Here is a 26131-nt window from a genome sequence, read left to right on the forward strand (position 1 = left end):
CAAGAGAACATTGGTCAAAGACCAGTTTACCGAATGAAAGTTCCTGGCTCTGCCCTGGTTGTACTGAGTTCTCACTTCTCACACACCTTACATTTTCCTCACTAAGCCTTGTCTCGCCTTTCTTTCTTTCTTTGTTTTTGTGTTCGATTTTGTCTTCTCCTTTATGTTTGTGCAAATCATGGACAAGCCTAAAGATAAAAGAGTGCATACAAGCACAACGTAAAGACTACGATGAATTTGAGCTTTCTGGAACTTACCGGTACCCCCTGTAGGGTCCCAACTTCTAGAACCGCTTCAAGTTCTAATTTCTCTACTCCCTCCCAATCTGGTCACCAATGAAGCTGTTCAACGGGAACCCCATGAACTATTACGATTACTTAATGGTGTTTATGGAATTTATTTATTGTTGCCTTCAATTACAGTCTAGCACTTACGCAATAGTTGACAATTTTATATTTCTAAATAATAGCTTATTTAGAAACATTTAGAGCTAGAAGGAACACATAGACACGTTATCAAACTCTCTTAGAGCTTATTAAATTAATAGGCAGAGCAGAATCAGATTGAAATTTGAGAAGATAGTGTTGGCTACTGCATGACTTCATCTACATATTCTACAAGGATTACGTACAATGATTACTACTTTCCATCTACCTCCCCCAGTATATGGATGAGTGTCTTGAGAGTAAAATACACCCTTCTCCTTGTGGGGGGTGCTAGATTGAAAATAAGTGTTCCAGCAAACAACTCTGTTTCGTGTGGTTGTGCCATGGGAAATGCAGAGGTTAGCTACTTACTTGCAAACTTGCAATTTTACATACAAGAAAGATATACAATGCAACAGAATTTCGCCATGGCGACTGTATATGTAAAATGGGTTTTGTTTCCTTTGGAAATCAATTTAATTTAAAAGCTTGATTTTGATATCACCACAGAGCAAAAATAAGAAAGAAAAATCACAGAACCTACCATAACATAAATAAGAACAACATACACAACAGAAATCGCATCTATTAAGATTTAACAACGAACAAAAATCAGATAGGGAGCATCCCAATTCTAATCTGGTTGTCAAGAAGATGATACCTTTACAGCTTTGAATGCAGGGTGAAGCAACCCAAGCTCATCCTTTACCTCTAGAGGATTGCTGGTCTCATTCCGAATCCTCTTGACCCTCCTGCTGGCTAACGACTTGTGGGTGAATCCATAAATCTGTAGTATCTGATTATCACCAAAATTAAAAGCTCTGTCCATCTGCTTCAGGCATCTCTCGACAGGATAATCCCCAAACTTCCCACAAGGCTTGCAACCCACGAAGTGGGTAACGAGAGGCCATCGGTGATCACCCAGCCCCGGGTGGTAGTTCTCGATCATCTCCTCATACCTATCGACCAGAATCCCCCAGTATCCGTGTAAGTAGTATGCGCTCTCCAGGTATACCTTGTCGCCCCACTTATCTCTCTGTGTGGCTAGAAGGTAAACCATGGCGGACTGATCATCAGCCTCGAAAACAGGTCGGTCCTTGAGCTCCCTTGTGAGGATCTTCCCTGCTTCAGTCCTAATCTTTCCCTTGGGTCCCATCGGAGCCCAAGCATCCAGAATATCAAGCGACCATTGACAGTTCCTGAGCAGGAAACTTCCCGTGTTCAGTCCAATCCAGTTCTTCTGATCGTATATCATCTCATTCCACCCGTGCATCACGAAATTGTGATCCTTGTAACGTTCCCAGGGGACCTCAAAAGCCATATCAGTAAACATAGCGTCACTGTCCATCCACCACAAGAACTCGACCTCCGGGTGGGAGAGGAGGAGCTTCCGAATAAGCGGAAGCTTTGCCCAAAATCCAGCCATCTCTGCATCGAGGAGCGCCATGTTGTAGAAGATCTCGATCCCATGGAGCCGGCAGTAATCGATCTTGTTCTTGATCGACTTCAAGAGGTAATGGTCGCCGACCGGATTCTCACAAGGCTTCGGCGAAGACCCAGTGACCAATAGAACCCTAGGTTTGTTGGGCCCAATGAAATTCGGGAAATTAGGGTTCTCTTGGAGCCATCTAGCTCGCTGCTCGTCCCAATCTGAGATCTTTGGTCCAAGACTGTAAGGTTTGTTGGGGTCAGGCTTTTCGTCTTCTTCCTCATCTACCATCAGTTTGGATGGATCAAATGTGGCGTGGTTGTTGCTTGTGGTTGTGGTTGTGGCACCTTCCGTGGTCTGGGCTTCTTCGAGGACACGGTGAGGCTCGGCCCGCTTGCGAAAGTAGAAATGGTCTCGGATCTCGTTGAAATCCTGCTCGGGCGTGCCGAATTTGCCAGCACCGATGGTTCCGCGAAGAACGATGACAGTCAAGAACAGGCAAAGAAGGGTGACCTTAGCGTGGCGAATACCTCTCTGGATCTGTCGAACACGGCGAACTCCCAAGCACCGCTCCAGCAGTCTCATTTTCCTTCAGATTTCCTTCTCCGATCAGATGAGAAACCCTTACCCTAACCCTAACCCTAACCACAGATGGGTCGTGGATTGAGATCAGTATCTGAAAATGAAGGAATGTAGGGTTTCCTACATTGGAAGGACAGCAGATTCCTCTGCGATAAAATCATAAACGTTAATCCTGAAAAAAGATCTGAGACTTGAAGTTCCCTTAGGCGGCTCTCTGTGTTCTCTGCGTGTGAGTGTCTCTTTCTCTTTCACTTGCACAGATGGGCAAAAGGTCGGTCGGTGGAGAAGGAAAGATTTACAGACATGGACTAAGAACAGAGGGACCATTCATTTGGACAAATTCTATTACAAAACCCTTTTTCTTTTTCCTTTTATTTTTCCTTCCATATATATACAATTGAACAGACAGACAACAGAGCGCGCGAGAGAGAGAGAGAGATTTTGGGTAGTAACCAGTAACTAGTAAAGTTCTCCCGTATCCTGTATACAGAACCAAACGATTATTGCGATGTACCACGTCATCCAAACAAATGGGACCCATGTGTACGGACATGACGAGGTGTATTTTAATTGGGCAAACGTTACGAGTGGAGCTCCAGACGATGACCATTAGATTAGACGATTTGGCCTTTCATGGGTCCCGCCATTATCTGAAGGGCGAGGTAAGAGGAGTATAGAAGAGTTGCGTCAGATGGGCCTTTATTTTTGGATAAAATAGTGGAAGGGGTAAGATGGGCTTGGGCTGTTTTAAGTAAAGTAATCGAATAAAATATTTGAAGAATTGCAACATTTTACTAGTTTATTATTTTATTTAGGATCTTATGAAGAAAAGATTCCCATCAAAGGGTTATGCTTGTATCACAACCCTATTAAAGCTTGTCTTATTGTTATTGCGGAGGGGAACCTTAGCTTCCGGCTTCCAGACTCTTTCTCAGAAACCCCGCCCAAGCATATGCTGAGTTTGATCATTCAAAGACTAAAAAGTAAACAAGGACTCACAGGTCAGGGATACGTTAACAATTATAAATTAATAATAAATACATCGTATTTTAGCGAATTATAACATTATAAATAATACTATAATGATATCATCACTTCATAAGATTTTATAGAAAAAAATGATTCATTACTTAATAGCATTTTTTTTTTGGTAGAAAAAAACATTAATACATAAATGAGTTTTGGATTGTCAAGGAGAAAAATAAATTAAACAGATAAAGTGAATCAAATATTTAATAAACTTACCATATCGTTAAATTCATTTTGCTTTTTTTTAACGAAAATTTCAGTTAAATTTAAAAGCTAATAACAAGCAATTAAATACAAGTTCATGGGCAAATATTGAGTTAATGTCAATAATGGAAAGAGATAGATGCTGAATCAAGGGTTAGAGAAGACAACTCGAGCAATTGGCTATTGCATTGCAGGGCCTCAATTAAGAGAAAAGTTTTCAATCTTTTAAGTTTAACTGGAGGGAGAGGTCGAAGTCGTACTGGGTTAGGTAAGGCTGGGTCCAACTCAAATTTGTCCAATTTTGACCCTAAACCTATTTACCAAATTTGTCCCTGGGGTAATTGGGCAAGACAAACTTTATCCGAACTGGCATTGCCAAATCAGATTTATATAATAGAGATCATTTCCGGCCCGGCCCACAATTTATATAAATTATATTTATATGTCGTATAATGTAACTATTATGTATATTAAATATAGTGTACCCAAAGGCCAAAGCCCACCCGGGCCCAGGCTATAAACCTTATCATAGTGCTGCCTAGCCCGGCCCATGGTCATCCAACTTAGCATGTTCCGAGAGGGTGTAATTAAGTATATTAAATATAGTGAATTAATTGGCAGGCTCAAAGATAAGCCTGGCCCGGGCCATGATCATCCAACTTAGCATGTTCCGAGCGGGTGTAAATTGTTTAATTATTATATATATTAAATATAGTGAATTAATTGGCAGGCCCAAAACCCGTCCGGGCCCGGCTATAGACCTTATCATAGTGCTAAGCCCGGTCTGGCCCAATAGCAGGTTCCACTTCCGATCGGGTCTTTGTATATCAACGTTCGAAAATCAAACTGGATTTCCTATTTCAACCGGCCCGGACCACAGTTGAAGGTTTATTTTTTATTTTTTATTTTTTACAAATATCATAAATTAGAAGTAGTAAATGGAGTAGACGAACATGACTTGTTCAATTCAGTCTTTGCAGTTCACATTTAGGTTATAGAATTCCTGGCACATTTAGCTTTCCTGGTTTTTGACTTTGAATTCCTTTAGCCGTTCAAATTTTTGATCTAGATCTGACGGCTATGATCTTCTAATCATAAGGTTGAAATAGTGGACGAGAATATTATAATACATCGAGACAAGAGAGTGTACATAAAGAACGAAGATACAGCCTACAGTATAGACTACAGACTACATAGATATTGTATTTAAAGAAGTAAATAATTTACAATCATCCTGAACGCTGCACACAGTAAACAAGGCTTAACAAGGTCCCCCGCGGTTGGATTCACCTGCCCAAAGCTCCGAGAACATCCCACAAGAACCCCAAACAACGCGATGCACACCATCAACCCTATCCGAGATAACCCTAACGCGAACACAAGAGGGTCCCAAGACAGACATAGAGCAAGCTGGGCGACGTAAAGAGGTAAGGCGGAGCGTCCACGGTGGAACCCACCATCGGCCCATACAAGCCAAGACGAGAGGCCCATTAGGAAGGTCGAAGCCAAACAGGCCAGGTGTAAGGCCCAGATGGATGGATACCAGGAGGAGGAGGAGGGCTTCTTTAAGGTACGGTATCGATCAGGACTACCGAACAAGTAGATATTTGTGATTGCGAGGGAGAGTGGAACGGCCACTGCGATGGTTAACGATCGGAGACCGCGTTTTGCCATGGCCATCTTCTTGTCTCTCCTTGTCCTGTCGCCGTTGTCGGCATCGGTGGACTCGGTGGCTTCATCTCTGATTCGTTGTCTGACGTTTTCCGATGCCATGAGAGAACACAGAACCTGATGGAGAGAGAGAGAGAGAGAGAGAGAGAGAGAGGGAGGGAGGACGTGTTGGAATAATTTCGGGTGGGCTCTTGATCTATTATAGAAGAGCTTGGGTTTCTCTCGTTGATCAGTATGGTCATGTTAGTGAAAAGGTGACACGTGCGTGGAGGCGGTGTTAAGCTGTGGACTTTGTGCTTACACGTAGAAGAGGTGGTAAGGCAAGGCTTGCCAGCAATGCATCAAGGATTTGTTCGCCATCAACATCAAATGGGTCCCAGAAAGAATTATGTGTTTATATCATTACCAAGGTTGCCAGTTGGCAACCTGCCAGGTCCGGCTGTCCAGACTCCAGAAGGCCGGTTTGATGGAGGTTCCTAATCCGGTGGTGCAGGGCCCACGTAAGTGGCAACGCATTGGAATATCATAACCAACGTGTCTATCATCTGGTTTTATTCTCAACAAAAGAGGAGATGATTTTTTTTTTATCACGCCGAGGAAAATTGTTAAAAGTTAAAAACACTCATCTTGATGGCGTTGAATTTAGACCGGGCGGTCCGTTTGGAGCGATTTGGTAGGACCAAACAATTCATTGGTGGACTGCATGGTGGGCCCCGATCCTCGTAGCCAACTAAAGAATGGAATGAGGCCCATCAATGAGGCGAGTAGAGGCTTAGAGCAGCTGACTGGCTGTTAGTTTTTAAGCCTAATCCCTCAGCACCTAAACCTTTTGGTTGGGCTCATGTTCAGCTCACCGAGGGCAGTCTGGATCAGGTAGCACACATGGTGAGTACATCGAGGGGCCGTTTGACAGTTCTTTTATTTCTGAATGTTAAAAGATGCAGTGAGCTTTTGTATTAATATCTTGATAGCCTGAACATCGTTTGGTTCAGGCATATTTTTCCATGCAAAGATGAATCAGAAAATATTGGAAAATTCCATTTGGAATTTCTTGAAAATGGCCCAAAACTGATTTTTCGTATCTTTTTTATGCATCGGCTTTTGGCGGCTAGGTCTACTACGAATCAAACGGAAAAAGATGTAAATGCAGTCTGTAGACTTGTAAATAACTGATAGGCCACACAGAAAGATACATCAAACGGGGCCTCAGTTTATCCTTGAAAAAGATTAAAAATAAATTTTGACACGGTTATTAGATTATTTATCAAGTAGTGTTCATTGAACATGTATACAATGGGCCGTGCTTGGGCTATTGGGGTCGTCTTGGCTCACTCATTTCTATCCACCTATATAAAACTAATAAGGTCCATTTGGTTCACAGTTGGAATTGAAATCGGAATCGAAATTCTTTGGAATCGGAATCGGAGTGGTCCATTTCCATAGTCTGTTTGGTTCAGACAGGAATGGGAATGAAAATGAGAGTTAGCAGGAATGAGATTTAGGGTCTATTTGATTTACAAAAATAGGGGTTTGGAATCGGAATCGGAATGGGCTATTTCGATTCCAACTATTTGGTTGGGCGGAATTGGAATCCCATTCCCATTCTTGTTGGAATGGCATTCCCCCATTTGAGGGAATGGCCATTCCTTGCCCCTCCCTTGGGAATGAAATCCCATTCTTGTTGATTTTAATTCCCATTCCCATTCTCGTCTGAACCAAACAGACTATGAGAATGGACCATTCTGATTCCGATTTCGACTACAAACCAAATGGGCCCTTAATTCCCAAGAGAGGGGTAGGGAGTGGCCATTCCCTATAGGGGAATGCCATTCCAGCAGGAATGGGAGTGAGATTCTAATTATGCTCAACCAAACAGATGGAATTGGAATAGCCCATTCAGATTTCGATTCCAAACCCCTATTCCCATGAACCAAATGGGGCCTTAGTTGTGTAAACCTAGAGGACCAGGCCCAATCCAATTCAATGAATACTTTGGACCAGTCTAATTCAATGTCTGGACTGTCCAATCTGTTCAAAATTGTTTTAATTTAGATTGGTTCTAACCCAAACCTGGTCCGTTGTTGACACCTATATTCTTATCTTCCATCAATGGACCAGAAATTTGCTTAATCCAACCTAATCCAACATAAATTCATTACGGATGGACCAGGTCCAATCCAATCTGATAAATACATTGGACCATTAAGTTTGGACTAGTCCAATTCAATATGCCTCGTTAGTCTGTCTAGTCTGTCTAGTCTGTCCAAATTGGTTTTAGTTTGGATGGGGTACAATCCAAAACTGATCCATTGACACCCCTGCCACTGGCTCCCGTGACCGAATCAAACAGGTTAACAGTTCAATCATCCGGAATAGATGGTTTTTGATCAAATCCCAGGTACGGTTCAGATAATTCGACAATCCGGGTGAATGGCGAGTTTAAAACACTGCTATGAAGCCCTTGGGTCTCAGATAACCAATGTGGTGATTGAGCAGAGCATGGTTTTCAAAACCGGACTGAAAAAACCAGGAACCAGTCAGGTGATCGGTTTCATTTTTTCCCCCAAACCGGGATTTCTCAAAAATCTGTTGATTTTGGTCAGCAAACTGCTGACCCGGGTGGTTAACCGTTTGAACCATTTGAACGGTTTTGACTGTTTTTTTATTTTTTTATCAAAATGGCCGACCGTTCAATTCGAACAGTCGAACCGTTCCACCTGGTAACCGGACCCCTGACCGGTTCGGTTTTAAAAACCATGGAGCAGAGTTTATCGTTAACTCCTTTGACCATGAAACCCGGCTGGATGGCTAACGTTGCTCTTTTTCTACTCATCTCAGTATGGTTGTTCACTTGTTCTATTAAGTACTCGCAAGTGGGATGGATATGAAAAGCGGGATTTTCAAGTCATCTTTGTCAAAATAGCGTACTATTGTATTGGTTAACTGAATGCAACTTTCATAAATAAATAAGCTCACTCACTCATTGCGCAATCCTCGCGCCAATTTGCTTAACTAGTGAGCTATTATAGAATGTTCAGTCATCGCCCCGGCTGCTGTTTTTCCCAAACAGCCAAAATCTTCCTTTCCACCGGATCAACAAGAATTACGTCCTGAAAACATTAAACGAGGCAACAGCTTCGGTCGAGGCCGAGGCCAAGCTGATGAAGATTTACATTCCCAGTTGTAATAATTTTCTCATAAACGAAACGCAACCTTGGACTTAATTTCATAATACATACCGAAGATTTACACACTGTAACCTGAAGACCAACAACTGATTAGAGTTGGGTGTTGCTTAAAAGAAGAAAAAGAAACGATAATATCACATGCAGTATTGAATTTGGAACGGGATTAGCTCTAATCAAATTCTTGTATAATGGGCTACGACATGAATCGAGAGTGAACGCATCAGTGTTAAAAAACACTGTTGCGTTCATTCTTGGTTAGTACCGTAGCCTGTTGTGTACACAACTTTGTTTATAGCCTACTGTTCTCGCAGCTATGGCCAGTAAGTCAACTACCCTTACTCACAGCAAAGTTGAGAAGAAGAATTCATCTTATAAAAGGAGATTAATTAACCAAAATTAAACCCTCCTGTCTGAAGCCCTCGTCATATTGAGAAGAAGACGAGCGACTACGGTGATTGGCTCTGCCCGTGGAAATGCCTCAGAAATGTCACCGGATTCCGCCTGTTGTTGCATTATCTTGTCTTTTTATCTACAGCGCTCAGACCTATTCTGTTTTCAGGGATGAAAACTGATACGTAATTCTCTTGAGCAATATAACCCCGGAGCGCCGCTCAAAGAGGGCTCAGGATCACAAGATCACTGAAGAAGATGAATTTGATTAAATGTGGAATCCCCTTCCTTATTGGTTTATCTTATTTATATAGGCTCATAGCCATTACAAGAAAATGATTTGCAATGGTTACAATTAGTGATCATAACGGCAAGGATTCTCCATCTTTCTCATCAACTCTAACGGTCTCCAGGAGTGCAATGGCTTTTACGTAAATACCCATACCAGTCCCATACATGTTAGTAGTAGTAAGGGTAATAAGATTTTCATCCCGAAGGTTCGTAACATTCCCTCTCCGTTAGCTACAACCTTGTCCTCAAGGATGCTGTTATGAATCTTATGGTATTTGTCTTCCCACCTCTTCCAACCACCTTTGTTGTTGAGACATCCAATCATGGTGTTTAGAGAGACATGTGCAACAACATAAACCCAACTCCTTTCTATCCTTTGTTAATGATCTCACCCTTTCTTCTGTAGTTGTAATTCTTCCACCTTTATCATAAGTTCAGTTATCACCAACCTTGTTCCATAGTAATGTCCAAATACATATGGCTCGCTGAAAGCCACATACATCCCCGGAATTAAAATCAAGTGGACATTTTCAATCCATTGCCCTGTACCAATCCAGAAACATTGATTCAATTCCTGTAACCATTGACTTTGGGGATGGGGTTATTAGTATAGTGCTACGTTATTCAAATGGCCCTTATGGGATTAAGGCATATCACAAAAATACTGAAAAAAAAAAAGAAAACTTTGGGCATTAAGCATGAGACCAGTACAATATGCTTTTCTTAGAGGGTGTTCTGCAACGTGAATTGTTTTTCTTATTTCCGGTTCCGAAAACAAATCAAAACCATTTCATTTGAAAACAGATCTTTTGTTAAAATAAAAACATGAAAAACATGTTCTTGGCTGTTTGTGTGTGTATTTTGTTTTCAAAACTGAAACTAAAAATATATTCTTGAATCTAGCTTCAAATATGCATGTTTTTCGTCTAATTATTCAACACCCAGCATGTCCCATCATATAAATATTCTAGAAAATTTGTTTTTGTTTTAAAAACTAATATTTTGTTGGCTTCAAAAGCATGCTGTCATCTGATTATTCAACACCATGCATGTTCTAGAAAATGTTTTTTTTTTTTTTTTTTTTGTTTCTTTTGCTGATGTGGCGATTACAAAAACAAATAAAAACAAAAACATTCGTGTTGTATAACTGGATCTGTACCTACACATAATTACTAATATTTTAAATTATTAAAATCAATCAACTCAAAGCATTCAAATGTAATATATATTTCTTAGCATAAGTAGATGACATTATTGTGACTGGTAATGATGACATTAATAGAGTTCAGTCTCTTGTACAGAACCTCTTTTAGAGTTTTGCCATCAAAGACTTTGATGGTAATCTCTATTTCATCCTTGGCATTGAGATTTCAGAGTCACTCGTCACCTAAAACCTCTCTTTCTATCTCTCAGAGGCAATATATATAGTGATCTTTTGAAGCGGGCTGAGTTAATTGGCTCCTTGCAGTGTGTAATGCGGTCTTCACCATAAACAAAGCATGTCAACACATTGAAGTGTAGTTAAACGCATATTATGCTATCTCAAAGGGACGACCTCTCATGGCTTGCACATCTAACCTTTTCCATTCTTCCCAGTTAATAGGCATTCTCTAGTGCCGACTAGGCTGGGTGCCTAGATGATCGATGATCAGCTAGTGATTTTGCACTATCTTCGATTCCAATTTAGTTTCTTGGAGTACTAAGAAAAAACCAATTGCTATTTGTTTGAGCACAAAAACTATTTTTTGTGATATAATACAAAATCAAAGAAAAATCAAAAAAATTAAGACCGGACCACAAAAGCTAATTTGCGTGCTATTGCAGTTATATGAATGACAACAGGGCGGGGCAGGGCCTTGTTTTGCATGTCCCGACCCCGAACCCCATCAGGGCTAGAAATCCAAACTCCAATTCCGTTCTTACAAGAAACGAGGATCCCAAATTTGTGCCGTCCCACCTTAGTCATTCCTAGTTGCATATTTACAAATTTAATTTTTATTTTTTAAAATCTACCCACAGTATAATATAATATAACACAATATAATACAATACAATATATAATATAATATAATATAGGTGGGGTGGAATAGACAAATACCATCTTCTTTCCGTCCCCGATCCTCTGAGTTTCAGGTCCGCTAGGGGATGGTCAAATTGCCATCCCTACAACTATAGTTGTCATTGAACTCATTTGGACCTAGCACATGTTGACCGACTTCGTATTTTGCCTCCCTCACTCCTATCATATGGTGTGTCATAAGGTTGTGGCTCTACATCCATTGGATTCACATGTGAGTAGTATATACACAAGAATGACCACAATATGCATGCATGTATATGAGTAATGATTTGGTATCTCCCACTAATTTCATATTGCTGATATTTTGACCAAACTGTTATATGTAATACATCTTCATGTACTTGTTCTCTCTCTCATATATATATATATATATATATATATATCATTAATTAAAAATTCCCCTCTTTTTAACTCAATTTCTTTTTGGTTGTTTTGCCTTTCAGGATGCTGATATAATGTGGTTCTACAATCCATTTCCACGTTTTTATTTGGGTGCAGATTTTCAAATCGAATTGGTCCTTTGATTTTTCAAAAAATCCAAACCGAAACCAAACCGATTGGTTCAGTTAATTGCATTTTGCAGTTCGATTTTTCATGAACACCCCTAAATGTAAATGCCTCATGAGACCCATAAGTCCAAGGAAGGAGTACCTAAGGCTTACTAGTCCTAGTATGTTTCCATCCCCCTTTCAGAACAATAAGCTAGCCTTACCCGATTGGCTTAGACCAGGTTATTACAAATGTTCATCGATGATATTGAGAGTGAAGATGATCACCATGTTCTCATTCTTTTGTCATATAACCCATTTGAAGTTCAAGACAATTGCTACGACTTGGTTATTACAAATATTTCTCATTGGTCGGTTGCTTATCATTCGTCAAGAGGATATTACAACAACCAGTAGTTGCATAGACCACCATCACCATGACTTATTCTTCCTTTCCTTCTCTATCTACTTCTTTGCCCACTCTTTCATATTGCATTCAATGAATAGGAGACGTGAACATAGAATTGTTAGCTATGCAACTGTAATTTGATGTTGAATATGTTAATGGTGAAAGATTGGTTCATGTTTGTGAACGTCGAAAAAATATTGATTGTTCACTTCATGGCTAATCAGATGGAGTCGCCACCCATCAGAACAACTAAATGAGAATGATGGGCCTCCTGAGATTGGATTTTGTAAAATATTTAGAAATTAATAGTGACTCTACACCATGACTAGGACAAGGTTATTTTGGGTAAGTTGAGAAAGGGAAAGGGATGTTCCCTTTAGTTGTCAGTGTGAATGCCAAATCCCTTTTCTAAAATTTCAGTCTGAATTGGAGACCCGGATCCTCCAGTAGCCTGAAAGGATGTTCCCTTCTGTACTCACGGACTAATCCCCTTTTGAATGTAGGGGCCTAAGCAAAAGGGTGGGAGATTGCTCCCTCACCCCTTTTCTATAAGAGCCCCCACCTTCGAACTTAGCTGAATGGTCTGAAGAGAGAGAAAGCACAAACCTCTTGGACTCTTGGAGAATGCGCATACTCTAGTGCTCAAACTTGAATGCAAGAATGAAAACAAAGCAAGAAAAATTTGAAATAAATTAAGAGATTACATGTTTAGCAGAACCAAGACTCAACAAGATGTGAGGTAAAAGATTTTACCTCCTATAGCCTTTAACCTAACGATGCTGTTGTGAGAATCTACAGAGTTAGCGAACTTGAATGTAAAGGTTGGAATGATTTGATGAAATCGGTCTGGTGCTGTGGAAGCTTTAGTTGGTCGGTGACAAAGGGGGCAGATCGAGGGTTCTAATAGTAGCAATATAACCCGAATAGCAAATAGGATATTTGCGGAAGGGAAGGCAGAGGTGACTAATGCATTCAGTCTATGGAAGGAAAAGAAATCTTCTCTACTCTTTTGTCTCTTTGATATCTCTCAATTCCTTTGTAACCTCTTGCTCGAGCTCTCTCATCTCGCCATTCTTCTCTCTCTCGTTTTCTCTCTCAAACCCTCTCATGCTCTCTGTAATCACCCCCTTTTCTTAAAAAATGAGAGCTCTCTCTCTCTTGCCCGATATCCTCTATCTTTTCTTCATTCTCTCTCTCCTCCTTTTCCCCCTCAAGAACTCTGAGACTCCTCTCTTTCGACGACCTCTCTCTTCGAAAACCCCTTCTCATCCAACCTCCCCCTCTTCAAACTCCTTTCATCTGACCTCCTCTCTGAATTCTTAGCTCGATAGCCTAACAAAGAGAGAGCCCCCCCTCTCATTCGACCTGAGCCTCTTCTTATAATGGGAAGAAAGGGGGGCTAATAAACTTTTAGAAAAAAGGGGGCTGATTTGGTAAGTTAGGGTTTGGAGAGGGTGATACAAGTTTAGAGGGGGTATTTAGGTAATTCGGGTTTCAAAAGGGTATTTTTGTAATTTAAGGCTTGGGAGTAAATTGGTATTTTGGGATAAAAGGGCAATCGGGTAATTTTGAGGCAATTTGGTGATTTGGGGTTTGAAGGGGTAGGTTAAGAAGGGTAATTTGGTGAATAAGGATATTTTGGTAATCTTGGTTAAGGGGGCATTTTGGAAATTTGAAGAAGGGGTATTTTGGTAATTTAAAATAGAAGGAATTTTGGTAATTTGGTCAAGGATATTTTGAGAATTTAAAAGGTGTATTTTAGGGATTTAGGGATTGAAGAGTATTTGGGAAAATCGGAATAAGTGGTATTTTGGTAATATTGTAAGGGGGCATTTTGGTAATTTAGGGGATGAGGGGTTTTTTCATGATTTGGAAGTAGGGTATTTTGGGAATGTGGAATGGAGGGTATTTTGGTCATTTGGCATGAGAGGTAGTTTTGATAACTTGAAATAGTTTTGGGTCTTTGACATGAGGGGTATTTTGGTCAAGGGCATTTTAGGAATTTGGTATGAGGGGTGATTTTGGGAGTTTGGAATGAGGGGACATTCTTAGGCTTCAAGGGTATCGGGTGAGATCATTAGAGGATTTTGTGGATATGGGGTTGAGAATTAGATTCTTTAAATTCTTTGAGTTTTGGTAGTGTTGGAATGAATTGATCGGTGTTCAAGCCTTCAACGGTGAATTAAAAGTTTAGAGAAAAGAACGAGCAAAAATCAGGTATTAACAATATTTTATAATCAATAGAATATTTCTAATTAACAGTTGAGACAAAGGGAGCTTTTTAGTGATTGTGCTCCATTTCTGAAATACAGTCATGAAGAGATTCCCGATGAGTTTTGGGTGGGTGGGTGGGGGTGGGGGACCATTATTTTAATTCTCTTGCTCACCTTCTAGCTAAGAAAGGTATGCGGGAGCAGTGTTAGTCTGATATGAGAGGTCCTCCGTAATTGTTTCAGTCCTGTATTTTGAGGCCTATATATTATGAATATTGAAACTTTCTCTATTCTATAAAAAATATATATGTCATAAATGTGTTGGATATGCCGAGTGGGGGAATCAGGGGCAGGGCCATAATCTAGTGGGTTTCTCTCTGATGACCTCCCACGCCAAAATTCAGTTCCATAAAACCATTCTTATTCCTAACCAAAGTTTCCTTCAATTCATTATAGATCAGATCACAAGGTTTTAGGTATTCAACAGCTCGGGTTGAGTTAAGTTAGGGATTTGGGGAATATATACTCACACTTGGAAGGAGAGGTCATAATGCCAGCAATGCATTAAGACACGTTTCTCTTTGATCGACACGTGGTGCAACAATCCATCACCATCCCATTTGCATCAGCTAATGCACTATTATCATTACCAAAGTTGCCAGTTGGCAATCTGTTAAGTCCGGCTGTCCAGACTCGAGAAGGCCGGTTTGACGGAGGTTTTCTAATCCAGTAGTTTGGACAAAACAGCTGGTTGGGTTGGTTGTGAATTGTGAGTTAAGCACTTAAGCTGAAAAGCAGCCCAGGCTGCTGTTTATAGAGTTGCGTCTTTAAAACGTTTACAGACGAGGCAACCAGCTTTGAGGCCAAGCTGATGAAGAATTACATTCCCACCATGTGCCAATGTTTCAGCATCACAAGGTTTCAGTCTGTTTTAATTTCTTACAAACGTAGTTTCAAACTTTCAATAACTTAGACTACCATAGCTAGCTAGATGCACTTTATTTGACGTAATTTTTCTTATTTTTTTTTTTAATTTTAAGTAAAAAATATTGATTGCGAGAGAAGTAGTGAAATTGAGTCTAATTAAGGCAGTTTAGGAAATTTCTTAATAGCTTTTCTTAATACATGCCGAAGATTAAGATACTGTAACGTGAAGCCCACCAGAGTACTGTTGATTAAGGTTGGATGTTACGTTGCTTCAAAAGAAAAAAGCGATAATATCTCATGTTCACACGCAGTATTGAATTTGGAATGGGAGATGAGCTATAAACAAATTCATGTACAACAAGATACGAGACCGATCAAGAGTCCATTGTACGCAGCTAATAAGAAAATTAAGTCAATGACTTTCTCTGACAGAAAAGTTCAGGAGACATCCGACGATGCATAAGTTGAAAGATCGGTGTCTAAAGCTCTCAACTCTGATAGACGAAGAAATTGCCGAAAATTCTGTTATAAGCTAGCATGAATGATTCTGTGGTATTCTCGTTACTGTCTGACTGATTTAAACAGACAGAGAATGAGCATGTACGTAATTAAAACAGGAAGAAGAATTCGTACTATAAAAGGGCGAATAACCAAAACTCACCTGTCTGAATATTCAGAAGAAGACGACTGACTGCCATGGTGATTGGTTCTGCCTGTGAAAACCCCTCCGAAATGTTACCGGATTCCGGCTCTCCCGTCCGCCGGATCATTACGCTCTCGATTATCTTTGCTGCAGTTGCATTACCTTGTCTTTTTATCTACAATGCTCAGACCTACTCCTACATAGATTTGTCTCGGTCTTTCGGTTCCTTTTCTTACACTATCAATCAAGTTTTCTCCTCCTCTAAGGTTGATACATTATATCCGGTAAGCTTTTTCTTGTCCGTTCTCTTTCTCTCTCGTACATCCATATCTTTGTTAATTAAGGCGGTGTTTGTCATGGATGCTGTTGCTCAATAAAATGGTGACACACTCACTGCCACATTGCTCTAAAAAACGGTAACATGTTTGGAATCGTTTTTTTTTTATAAAAAACGGTGATTTAAGTCACGTCTTAAAAATTGAGAAGGCATGGTTTCGAGCAACGCCGAATTCAACGTTTTCTCAATTTGGAGCTTGTTGCCGCTAATAAGGACATGATGTGGCAGTGATGTAGACTTCCTATGATGGGTACCCGTGCTAAAAACAGATATGGAGCACTGGTACCAAATAGAAGGTGTTGTTGTTGCCCAAGGAAATGTCCTACCTGGTACCAACGTTTCCAAAAAAAAAAAAAAAAGACCATTGCTTCCAACCCACATAGAAAACGGTCCTGTATATGCATCATTGATGCCAAATATATATTAAGTACGTGAATTGCACATTTTGAATTTTTTTCATATTAATTATTTGAATTTTAGATAAATCATAGTTAGGATAGAAATCGAAAATTAGTAAAAGTAACAATATGGTTAAAAATAAACTTAAATGCTTGTAGTAAATGTGTACATGTATTGCACATGTAAATGTTAAATTACAATTATTATTATTATTGTTAAATTTTGTGTTCCATGTAACAAAAATTACTTTTATGTAATATGATGAATATATAACATTAGAAATGTTCCAAAATATTTTTGACAAAATTCTGTATTTTTTCATTTTTTGTGTTATATATTTTTTAAATATTTATTATTCAATTATGACACCATGAATTTCATTGAAAAGTTGGACCATTGACCCACCATCTAGATAAGAAAATGAATAGTTTTAAATTATATATTTCATCTACATTATATAAACAATTTTCACTTATCACACTTAATTTTTGTTAACATAATTAATATATAATTTTTATATATTCTTTTGATTACTTATACTTTTTTATTTTTTAAAGATTTATTGTTTAACTATTATATCATCGATTAATCCATTTGAGCCAAACCACTAACCTGCCACCCAAAAAGTAATATTGTTTGATTTTTCATTAATTTTTGTATTACATTTCTAATATTGATAAATTTACTTTTTATGTATAATTCTTACTTTTGTTTAATATAATGAAAGTATAATGTTAGAGATGTACCCACTATTTTATTTTTTTATAAATATATAACATTACATATATGCCCCAAATTTTCTCTACTTTTTTTTTTATTTTTGTGATTCTTTGTATTTTATATTTTTAAAAATTTATCATTTGACTATAACATCATTTCATTTCTAGTTTGTTTTTAAATTTGATATTCCATTTTCATCATTAGTAAAAATAATTTACATTTCATACTTATTTTTGTTTAGTATAATGAACAATATTAGAGATATGTTAAATTCTTTTTACCTTTTTAATTATCATATAGTTTATTTATTTTAATTTTTATTATTTAATTATGACATCATTTATTAACTGACTTAATTCCAAATGGTTGAATTACTTACCCACCATGGAATGGAAGAAAATGGTTTTTTCTTCAAATTACTTTTCAAAATATTTTTTTATACTAATTAAAATTAATGTTGTGGATTTAATTAGTAAAATTTAATGATGAGAAAAATATATCTTAAATATAGGATTTAATGAAAGAATATACCTTAGACCTGAAATTTAATGAGAGAGAATAGAAAAATATTTTTTTTTTGCAATTGGTTTTAAATTTTATATTCCATTCTATCATTAATAAAAACATTTCTTATTTATTATACTTATTTTTTTAATATATCGAATATGTGATGTTAAAAATATTCCCATTTTTTAATGTTTATGTTTTTTTCATTTTATTGTTTTATTGTGGCAATATGGATTGACACATTTGACCCAAAATGGTTTAGTTTCTTACCATCATCTAGATGATAACTCGATTTTTTCCAGCTAGATTTTAAAATTATATGTTTTTATGTTATTATAATTATTATTTATTATGTATGAATTTAACTAATAGAATTTAATGATGAGAAAAAATAAAAATGACTTAAATATATGATTCAATAAAGGTGAATGTAAGTTAATACGTTAAATGTTGGATTTAATGAGAGGGAAATGAATGTATTGAAAATCACCCCTTTTCAACTCATTTAATATCAATAATCGATGGCCCTATTTGTCTCATTTTTTATCAACAAATTTAAATACGAAGGGATCAATTTTACCATCATAAAATTCCAGAAATATTACTGAAACTATTAGTGCTTTTTCAAGTGGTATAGATTTCATTATTTTTAGTTGGTTTGTAATATCTGTAAATCATGGAGAGCGGAACCATTCTGTATCAGTGTTTCTTGCGTGGTTATGGGATTGTGGCATATTACAGAGGCTTCGGTTAGAAAAAAATTAGTTTTACGACACCAGAAGTGTCTATCAGCTTCTGGATATTTCCTCATTTCTCAGTTGGCATTTTGAGACTTCAAGGCTCATCCTCGAGACCTAAAAAAGCCTGACCATTGAACAAGGACCGTGGATCTTTTGCTCTCAAGTCTAAATGCTATGTATATCTTGAAACGTAATTAATCATGCATTAGTAAACATTAGGGATGGCAATTGGGTGAGCTTGGGGAGGATTTTGTAAATTCTAGACCCTATCCACCTCCCTAAACCTCTAATCTATACCTGTCCCAAAACCCATATCAGGTTAGATTTTGAAAATCCAAATCCTCCCTACACATGAAAATGCAAAACCTTCTCTGACCCTATCCTCCCCGCATTCAAGGGTAGGGGTAGGCTAGGTGTAGAACCTTCATCTAATTTTTTTATTATTTATTGTCATATAAGAGTAATAAATAAGTAAAATAACACAAATTAACAATAAAATGTCTAATTGTTTGATTAAAGCACGTAAAAGATACATAAACTATCAATTATCCTTCATGTAAAATTTAAAATATTATTAAATTCAAGACCTAATACATACATTTTATTTGTTTTCCAACAAAATGCTGGTTGGAGAGGGTCGGGTCGGGTTTAGCCTAATACCATACTCTAACCGCACTCGCATGGGTTGTAGAATCCCAAAACTCATCCCTGCCCCAAAACCCCTATTCAAGCAAAACAATCCCGCCCCATTGAAAAGGATAGGGGCGGATACCCACCAGATAGGATAGAAATTGCCATCCCTAATAAACATGCTAGTGTTCACATACTGACTGTCCACGTATGTTCGATCGACTAGTTTTCTTTCTTTCTTTCTTTTTTTTTTTTTTTTACTGTCCACATTTTGCAGCTCAGCAATGATTGCCATTAGGTATTATTCAGCGGCAAATTCACACTGACCCCACTGACCTGGCCCAATAGCGGTAACCAATCAGCTGGAAATATATATTTATGTATATATATATATAAGCTTTCTTCTTTTTCAAGGTAGAACCTGCCCTGTAGGGTTGCTTCTACGTTTTTACAACTATAACTTAAGATTATATCGATGCCAAGTCTATCAACAAGGTCTATCCCCCAACAACAACAAGGTCTATCCCCCAACAATAATAATAATAGGTTTTGATTTTCAAAACTTAAATTACTTTTATTGATTAAATTGAGCAATTTAATCGGTTGAAGATTATCATTACAATTTAAATTTTGTAGATATAACCTTTACATACTATACACATTAAATTTTAGATTGAAGAAAAATGACCAAATTACTCAAGTGAGTCAATGGTAAAGTGAGATCATGATTTTTGTAAGTTATAACCATGAGTGCTTGGATTCAAATCTCTACACCTTCAAAATATTTTGGGATTCATTCAAGGCAAGTTTAGTTCAAAGACCATCTCCACCAAGGTCAACCAAAGCCGGTCCTTTGGGTCGGTTTAGGTAGGGTAAACCCTTAGACCTTGGAATTAGTCTAAGTGGGGGTCTCTTCCATGATCAATGAATTTAGAATCAGACCCTATTTGGGTTCTAGGTAAAATGCTCCCATTTGCTCACTCCTAGGTTTAAGTGAGTATAGATATATATACAATATATAATAGTAGTAGATGGTACTTGTTTCCAATTTAATTTTTGATTTTTTTTGTTATTTATATAGGTTAATTTACATGTTATTTTGGGTGAGATAGATAAAATGGAAAATGGGGGGAGGTGTATTTGGAATCTTATTTGATAATACCACTTAAGGTCAATTATGTCGCATGGAGTGGAAAGCTGGGAAATCAAGAACTAACATGTCCAAAATATGAGTGTGGCATAAATGTGTATGCTGGGATGGATGAGTGGAAAACTAGAAGGGATAGGTCAAGAATGAAGTCATTTGAAAAAGCCCAAAATAGCTCAAAATAGGTAAGACCACTAAAAGCACTTGTAAAAAGAATTACCCTATTCAAGTTCAAGTGTTTAGAAGAGATAAGGGTAGACCAAAAAGGACAGGGATCAAAGTAGGTAGGAATGATTTAAGTTTCTATACTTTACCAATGGGTATGGAATTAAATAAAACAGAATGACATAATATGATTCATGTTGCTGACCTTGAATGATGATGATGATGATATATATAGTATGTATGGCATATATGTATATAAGTATATGTATTACCACATACATAATAATTTTATTATTTTTTAAATATACTTTGTTGTACTTTTGATTATAGAAATAAATTAAAAATTTAATTTCCTAAAATATATAAATACTATTAATTACATGGGCCAGCCCAGATGCATGTCTGGGCTGGCTTGGCCCTAGACCAGACCTTGACATGTTATATCAGACCCAGGGGTGTGGGTCGGGCTGGCCGGAAGGCCTTAAGGCCATCAATGCCCTGTAAAAACCCAAGAGAGTGTTTGCAATATGATAGAGCACTGTACAAGTATTGATTTCTTTTGATTTGGGACAATAAATTTAGGGCCCGTTTGGTTTGTGGAAATAGGGGTCTGGAACCAGAATCGGAATGGGTCATTTCAATTTCAATTGTTTGGTTGAATAGAATCGGAATCCTATTCCCATTTTTGATGGAATGGCATTTTTCCATTTGAGGGAATGACCATTATCTTTCCCTCCCTTGGTAATAAAATCCCATTCCAACTGATTTAAATTTTCATTCTAATTCTTATCTTAATCAAATAGACTATGAGAATAAATCATTCAGATTCCAATTCCTACATATTTTGATTCCAATTCTATCTGTGAACCATAATACGGACCCTTTATTACATTGATGGAATAGAAATACTAGTTTACAACTATTTTCTTGTCCTGATGAAGTTAGTTACTTTTGTAGGATACCAAGGAGTTGAGTCTGGAAAGTATATTGAAGGAATCGGCTATGGAGGATAAAACTGTTATCTTAACAACCTTAAACGAAGCTTGGGCGGCACCTGGCTCAATGATCGATCTCTTCATTGAGAGCTTCAGAATTGGAGATAATACGAGTTGGCTATTGAACCATTTGGTAATTGTTGCCTTAGACCGAAAGGCATATAGTCGTTGTTTGGCTGTGCACACCCATTGCTTCGCTCTGGTCACCGAAGGAGTGGATTTCTCTGGAGAAGCATATTTCATGACCGCAGATTATTTGAAAATGATGTGGAGAAGAACTGATTTTCTACGATCAGTTGTTGAGATGGGATACAACTTTGTTTTCACGGTACGCTTCCTCCCCCGCCCCCCCCCTTTTTATTTTAATTTTTAGCATTAAATGTAGGAAAATTCCAGATTAGTATCTTATACTTTGGGTCTAATGTCACTTTGGTCCCTATATTTTAAAACGAGGCAATTTAGTATCTTAACTTTCAAAATGTGCCAATCTAATATCTGCCATTAACCAGTCCGCTAACCAGTCGTTAAGTGCCATTTGAAAAGACACAAATACCCTTCAAGTGTCATTTAATTCTCTTTATCAAATATCCAAACATTGACAAAAAATGAACAGTCCCAAATCCTTGCCTCTTCTGTTCAAGAAAGTTGGGGTCATTTTTTATCAATTGAGACATAACACTAACTTTTTTGAATAGAAGAGGCAAGATTTGAGACTGTTCATTTTTTATCAATATGTGGATGGTTGATAAAGAAAATTAGATGACATTCATAGGTCATTTGTGCCTTTTCAAATGTCACTTAATGGCAGGTTAACGGACTGGTTAATGATAGGTATTGGATTGAAATATTTTGAAAGTTTGGGTATAAATTGTCGCGCTTAAAGTTTGGGAACCAAAGTGGTATTTTAAAATTCAACTAAGGATAATTTTGGAATAGAAAAATTGAATAGGTGCTTATTGTATAAGCACTTAAAAATGCTGGAAATTTGGGCTTAAAAAAGTATGCCCTTATTTTTAAAATAAGCACTTATTTTGGACTTATTTTCCAAACACCAATAAGTGTTTAATGGTGTATTCCCTACCCAAATAAGCACTTATTTTTGAATAAGCACTCCCAAATATGGCCTAAGTATTGATGACCTAAAACTGATAAATATTATAATATTCTAAAGACCAATAATTTCCTTTTGGAAATTTAATAGAAATTTTTAGGTGAAAGCTAATGGTATTTTTTTTGCATGAGTTATGTTTTGGTCTTCAACTAGTATTGCCAACCGGCTTAATTGGTAAGCTCATCAGCTGTTTGTACCTAGGGGTGGCAATGAACCGATCTCTTCTGAGCTACTCGAGCTCGGCACGAAGCTCGGTTGAAATCGAGCCGAGCCTAATAGAGCTTGGCTCGTGAGGGTCGATTAAGAAACGAGTTGAGCTCGAGCCTAATAGAGCTCGGCTCGAAGCTCGGTTGAAATCTAGTCGAGCTTAATAGAGCTTGGATCGTGAGGGTCGATTAAAAAACGAGTTGAGCTCGAACCGAGGGGTGTTAATTCACATGCTCGATTAAGAAACGACTTGAGCTCGAGCCTAATAGAGCTCGGCTCATGAGGCTCGCAAGTCGGCTCGAGTATATATATATATATATATATATATATAAAATAAAAATATTATAATTCTTAATTTTTTAAATATCAAATAAAACATATTTTTATATATAATTTTTTTATTTTTATAAAACATTTTTTTCTCAAAATTGAGCTTGAGCTCAGCTCAAGCTCAAGGTTCTAGCTCGAATTGAGCTTGAGCTTGAGCCTTATGGAACAATCTCGAGCCGAGCTCGAACCTTGTACTATTCGGCTCGATTCGGCTTGAATCCACCCCTAGTTGCACCAGAGATTTGGGATCCTTCACTAGTGTAAGGAAGTTTATGGGTTTACAACTAAGGCTTCATTTGGGAAGAGTGTAAATGCTGGATCACATGCACTCTGGTTTTGTTTTGCTGGTGTTTGGTAATTGATAAGATTGCATTTATGTATTGAAAATGACAATTTTCACAAGTTTTAAGGTATGCTTGCATCCAAAATGAGAGTGAGTTTACATTAAGGCCCCGTTCGTTTATTGGTAAATTAGAGGGGGGAAGTTGGTCAATGGGTATCTTTTTTCCATTGACTAACTTTATAGTGTTCCTTTTGCATTAAGTACCGAGCACACAATAGAGTGTGCTTCATTTACTCGAGTAAAACTTACTTGCCCATCTCTCAGGTGGGTAAGTAACTTTCCCAAACGGGTAAGTTTAACATTAGCTTTTTATGGATAAAAAGGTTATTACATTACTTGCTTGAGAATCAAAAGAACACGGGTAAGTGTTATCTAGGAAGTATTTACCTAGCTAAGTGTACTTATCTTGGTAAGTGAGAAATTTGTAAACGAACGGGGCCTAAGGGTGACCATCAAAAACTATAAAACCAAATCGAACCGATGAGATCGAACCAAAAATTCCAAATAACCAAACTAGCCGGTATGCATATATTTATATATATTATATGTATATTATTTATATTTTATATTATCTATATATTTTAAATGAATATATATATATATATGCATTATATATATTTAATTATAATATATAATATATTATTTATTATCTATAATATAATATTTTACATGTATTTCTAGAATTTGATTATATATTTATTTATAATATATTATAAATATCAAAAACTGAAAATTTGACAAACTGAACTGGTAATTAATCGAACCAATTAACTGTTTAACCAATTGGCTTCAATTTGGCTTTCCAAAAACTAGTAACAAAAACTTTTTTGCAAAGAAATCAAATTTATCAATTCAAAACTAAACCAACTTTTGATTTACATGGACAAGAATGCACTCTACAAATGCTGTCATTTTCTTGAACTTTGCATAATCGTGTTTGCACTCTTCTCAATTGAAGCCTTAAGCCCATAAACCAATTATTTGCTAGGAGACTAAAAGGATGTTAGGAACTTTTTTATGGCCACTCATCATTTTATCTTATGCAAATGATGAAAAGTTGTAAATGATCTTCATGAATCAATAACCAGAAAGTATTGCGATTCCTGAGCCCTGAAATGAGGAACTTGAAGAGACACCATCTTTTCTTTTACACGGGTGGACCAAGGGGACTCTTCAACTCTGTTTCGATCTATTCCCAAGCTTGATGCATGGGTGGGTAGCTTTGTAAGCTGCAAAGGGATGCTTAGCAGTTTGCAACCTGCATGCCCATCAAGGTGACTGTTCGTTGCAAGATCATTAAGCTCTAAAGTACTTACAGATGATTATAACAGAACATATGAACTAGGGTTTTCTTTATCAGCCTACTTGTTGAACTTTTTCCTCTGTTTAATTCAATTTTTCTTGTTGGTTGGTCTGTCTTTCAGGATGCTGATATAATGTGGTTCCGCAATCCATTCCCACGTTTTCACTTGGATGCAGATTTTCAGATCGCATGTGATCACTTCAGAGGCAGCTCGACTGATTTAAACAACAGTCCAAATGGAGGATTCAAGTATGTCAAGTCCAATAACAGGACGATAGAATTCTACAAGTTTTGGTACTCCTCAAGGTGGACCTATCTTGGAAAGAATGAACAGGATGTGTTAAACAGGATTAAGTATGGCCCAGTCATCAAAAGCATTGGATTGAAGATTAAGTTTTTGGATACTGCTTATTTTGGTGGGTTTTGTGAACCCAGCAAAGATTTGAATAGAGTTTGTACGATGCATGCAAACTGTTGTTTTGGTCTGGGTAACAAGCTCCATGATCTTAGAGTCATGCTTGACGACTGGAAAATTTTTTTCTCTTCTCCGGCAAGTGTGAAGAGACCGGCGGGAAGGTCATTCTGGAGAGTCCCACAGAATTGCAGGTATATATATAATGAGACCTTCCATTGTCCATTCATTAATTTAATTTATGTGTTCAGTGAATCATATATCAGTGATGGATCATTGGTTATTTCTTAATTTTTTTCTGTCCAGACATTCATTCCATCCACCTAAAAAGAATATTAGTCACCAGGAAAGGAAGGATTGAAACTATAAAATCAATTTCCACGTCTCATGTTTTCTCTGGAGCCAGCTTTGTAAAGGTAGTACTTTTGCCCATTTAGTTATGCTGAGGCGCTCATCAGTTTTTGCACTGGTGTTCACGCTTCGTATTTGATTTTGTTATATTTGTTTGTGACAAGAATATGATGTAGACGCTAGACACCACAATATATGATATAGAATGGAGGTAGGAGAATGGTGGTACAAATTTTGCATTAATTTTTGGGTGCAAAATTTGCACTGCCAGTGAATGCAAATAAAACAAAAAATAAAAATTTTGTATAAGATAAATCGACATAGGAGTACAGATCATAGTTGCAAATAAACAGACGCAAAATTGATCTGGGTGCAAATTTTGTATCCGGTTCAGGTTTGCACTGCTAACAAATGGAGCATTGCTCTTGAATGCAAATTACATGTCTGTATTGTCATTGTTGGATT

General features: G+C 37.4%; 3 protein-coding genes across 3 annotated transcripts; 1 reads left to right on the top strand and 2 right to left on the bottom strand.

Annotated features, from left to right (window-relative positions):
* Positions 1–878: 878 nt before the first annotated feature.
* LOC104606145 (xyloglucan 6-xylosyltransferase 2) lies at positions 879–2888 on the bottom strand. Its single transcript, XM_010271205.3, has one exon. The coding sequence runs from the start codon at positions 2437–2439 to the stop codon at positions 1072–1074; it is 1368 nt and encodes a 455-aa protein (XP_010269507.1). The 5' UTR covers positions 2440–2888; the 3' UTR covers positions 879–1071.
* A 1876-nt stretch (positions 2889–4764) lies between these two features.
* Positions 4765–5520, bottom strand: LOC104606144 (translocator protein homolog). Its single transcript, XM_010271204.3, has one exon. It carries the CDS (start codon positions 5440–5442, stop codon positions 4876–4878), a length of 567 nt encoding a protein of 188 aa, XP_010269506.1. The 5' UTR covers positions 5443–5520; the 3' UTR covers positions 4765–4875.
* A 10502-nt stretch (positions 5521–16022) lies between these two features.
* LOC104606237 (uncharacterized protein At4g15970-like) lies at positions 16023–25676 on the top strand. Its single transcript, XM_010271336.1, has 4 exons — positions 16023–16253; positions 21572–21937; positions 25025–25509; positions 25622–25676. The coding sequence occupies exons 1-4, from the start codon at positions 16023–16025 to the stop codon at positions 25674–25676; spliced, it is 1137 nt and encodes a 378-aa protein (XP_010269638.1).
* The last annotated feature ends 455 nt before the right edge of the window (positions 25677–26131 follow it).

This window comes from Nelumbo nucifera, chromosome 4 (genome assembly GCF_055504915.1).
Source record: "Nelumbo nucifera cultivar China Antique chromosome 4, China Antique-T2T, whole genome shotgun sequence".
NCBI lineage: Eukaryota > Viridiplantae > Streptophyta > Magnoliopsida > Proteales > Nelumbonaceae > Nelumbo > Nelumbo nucifera.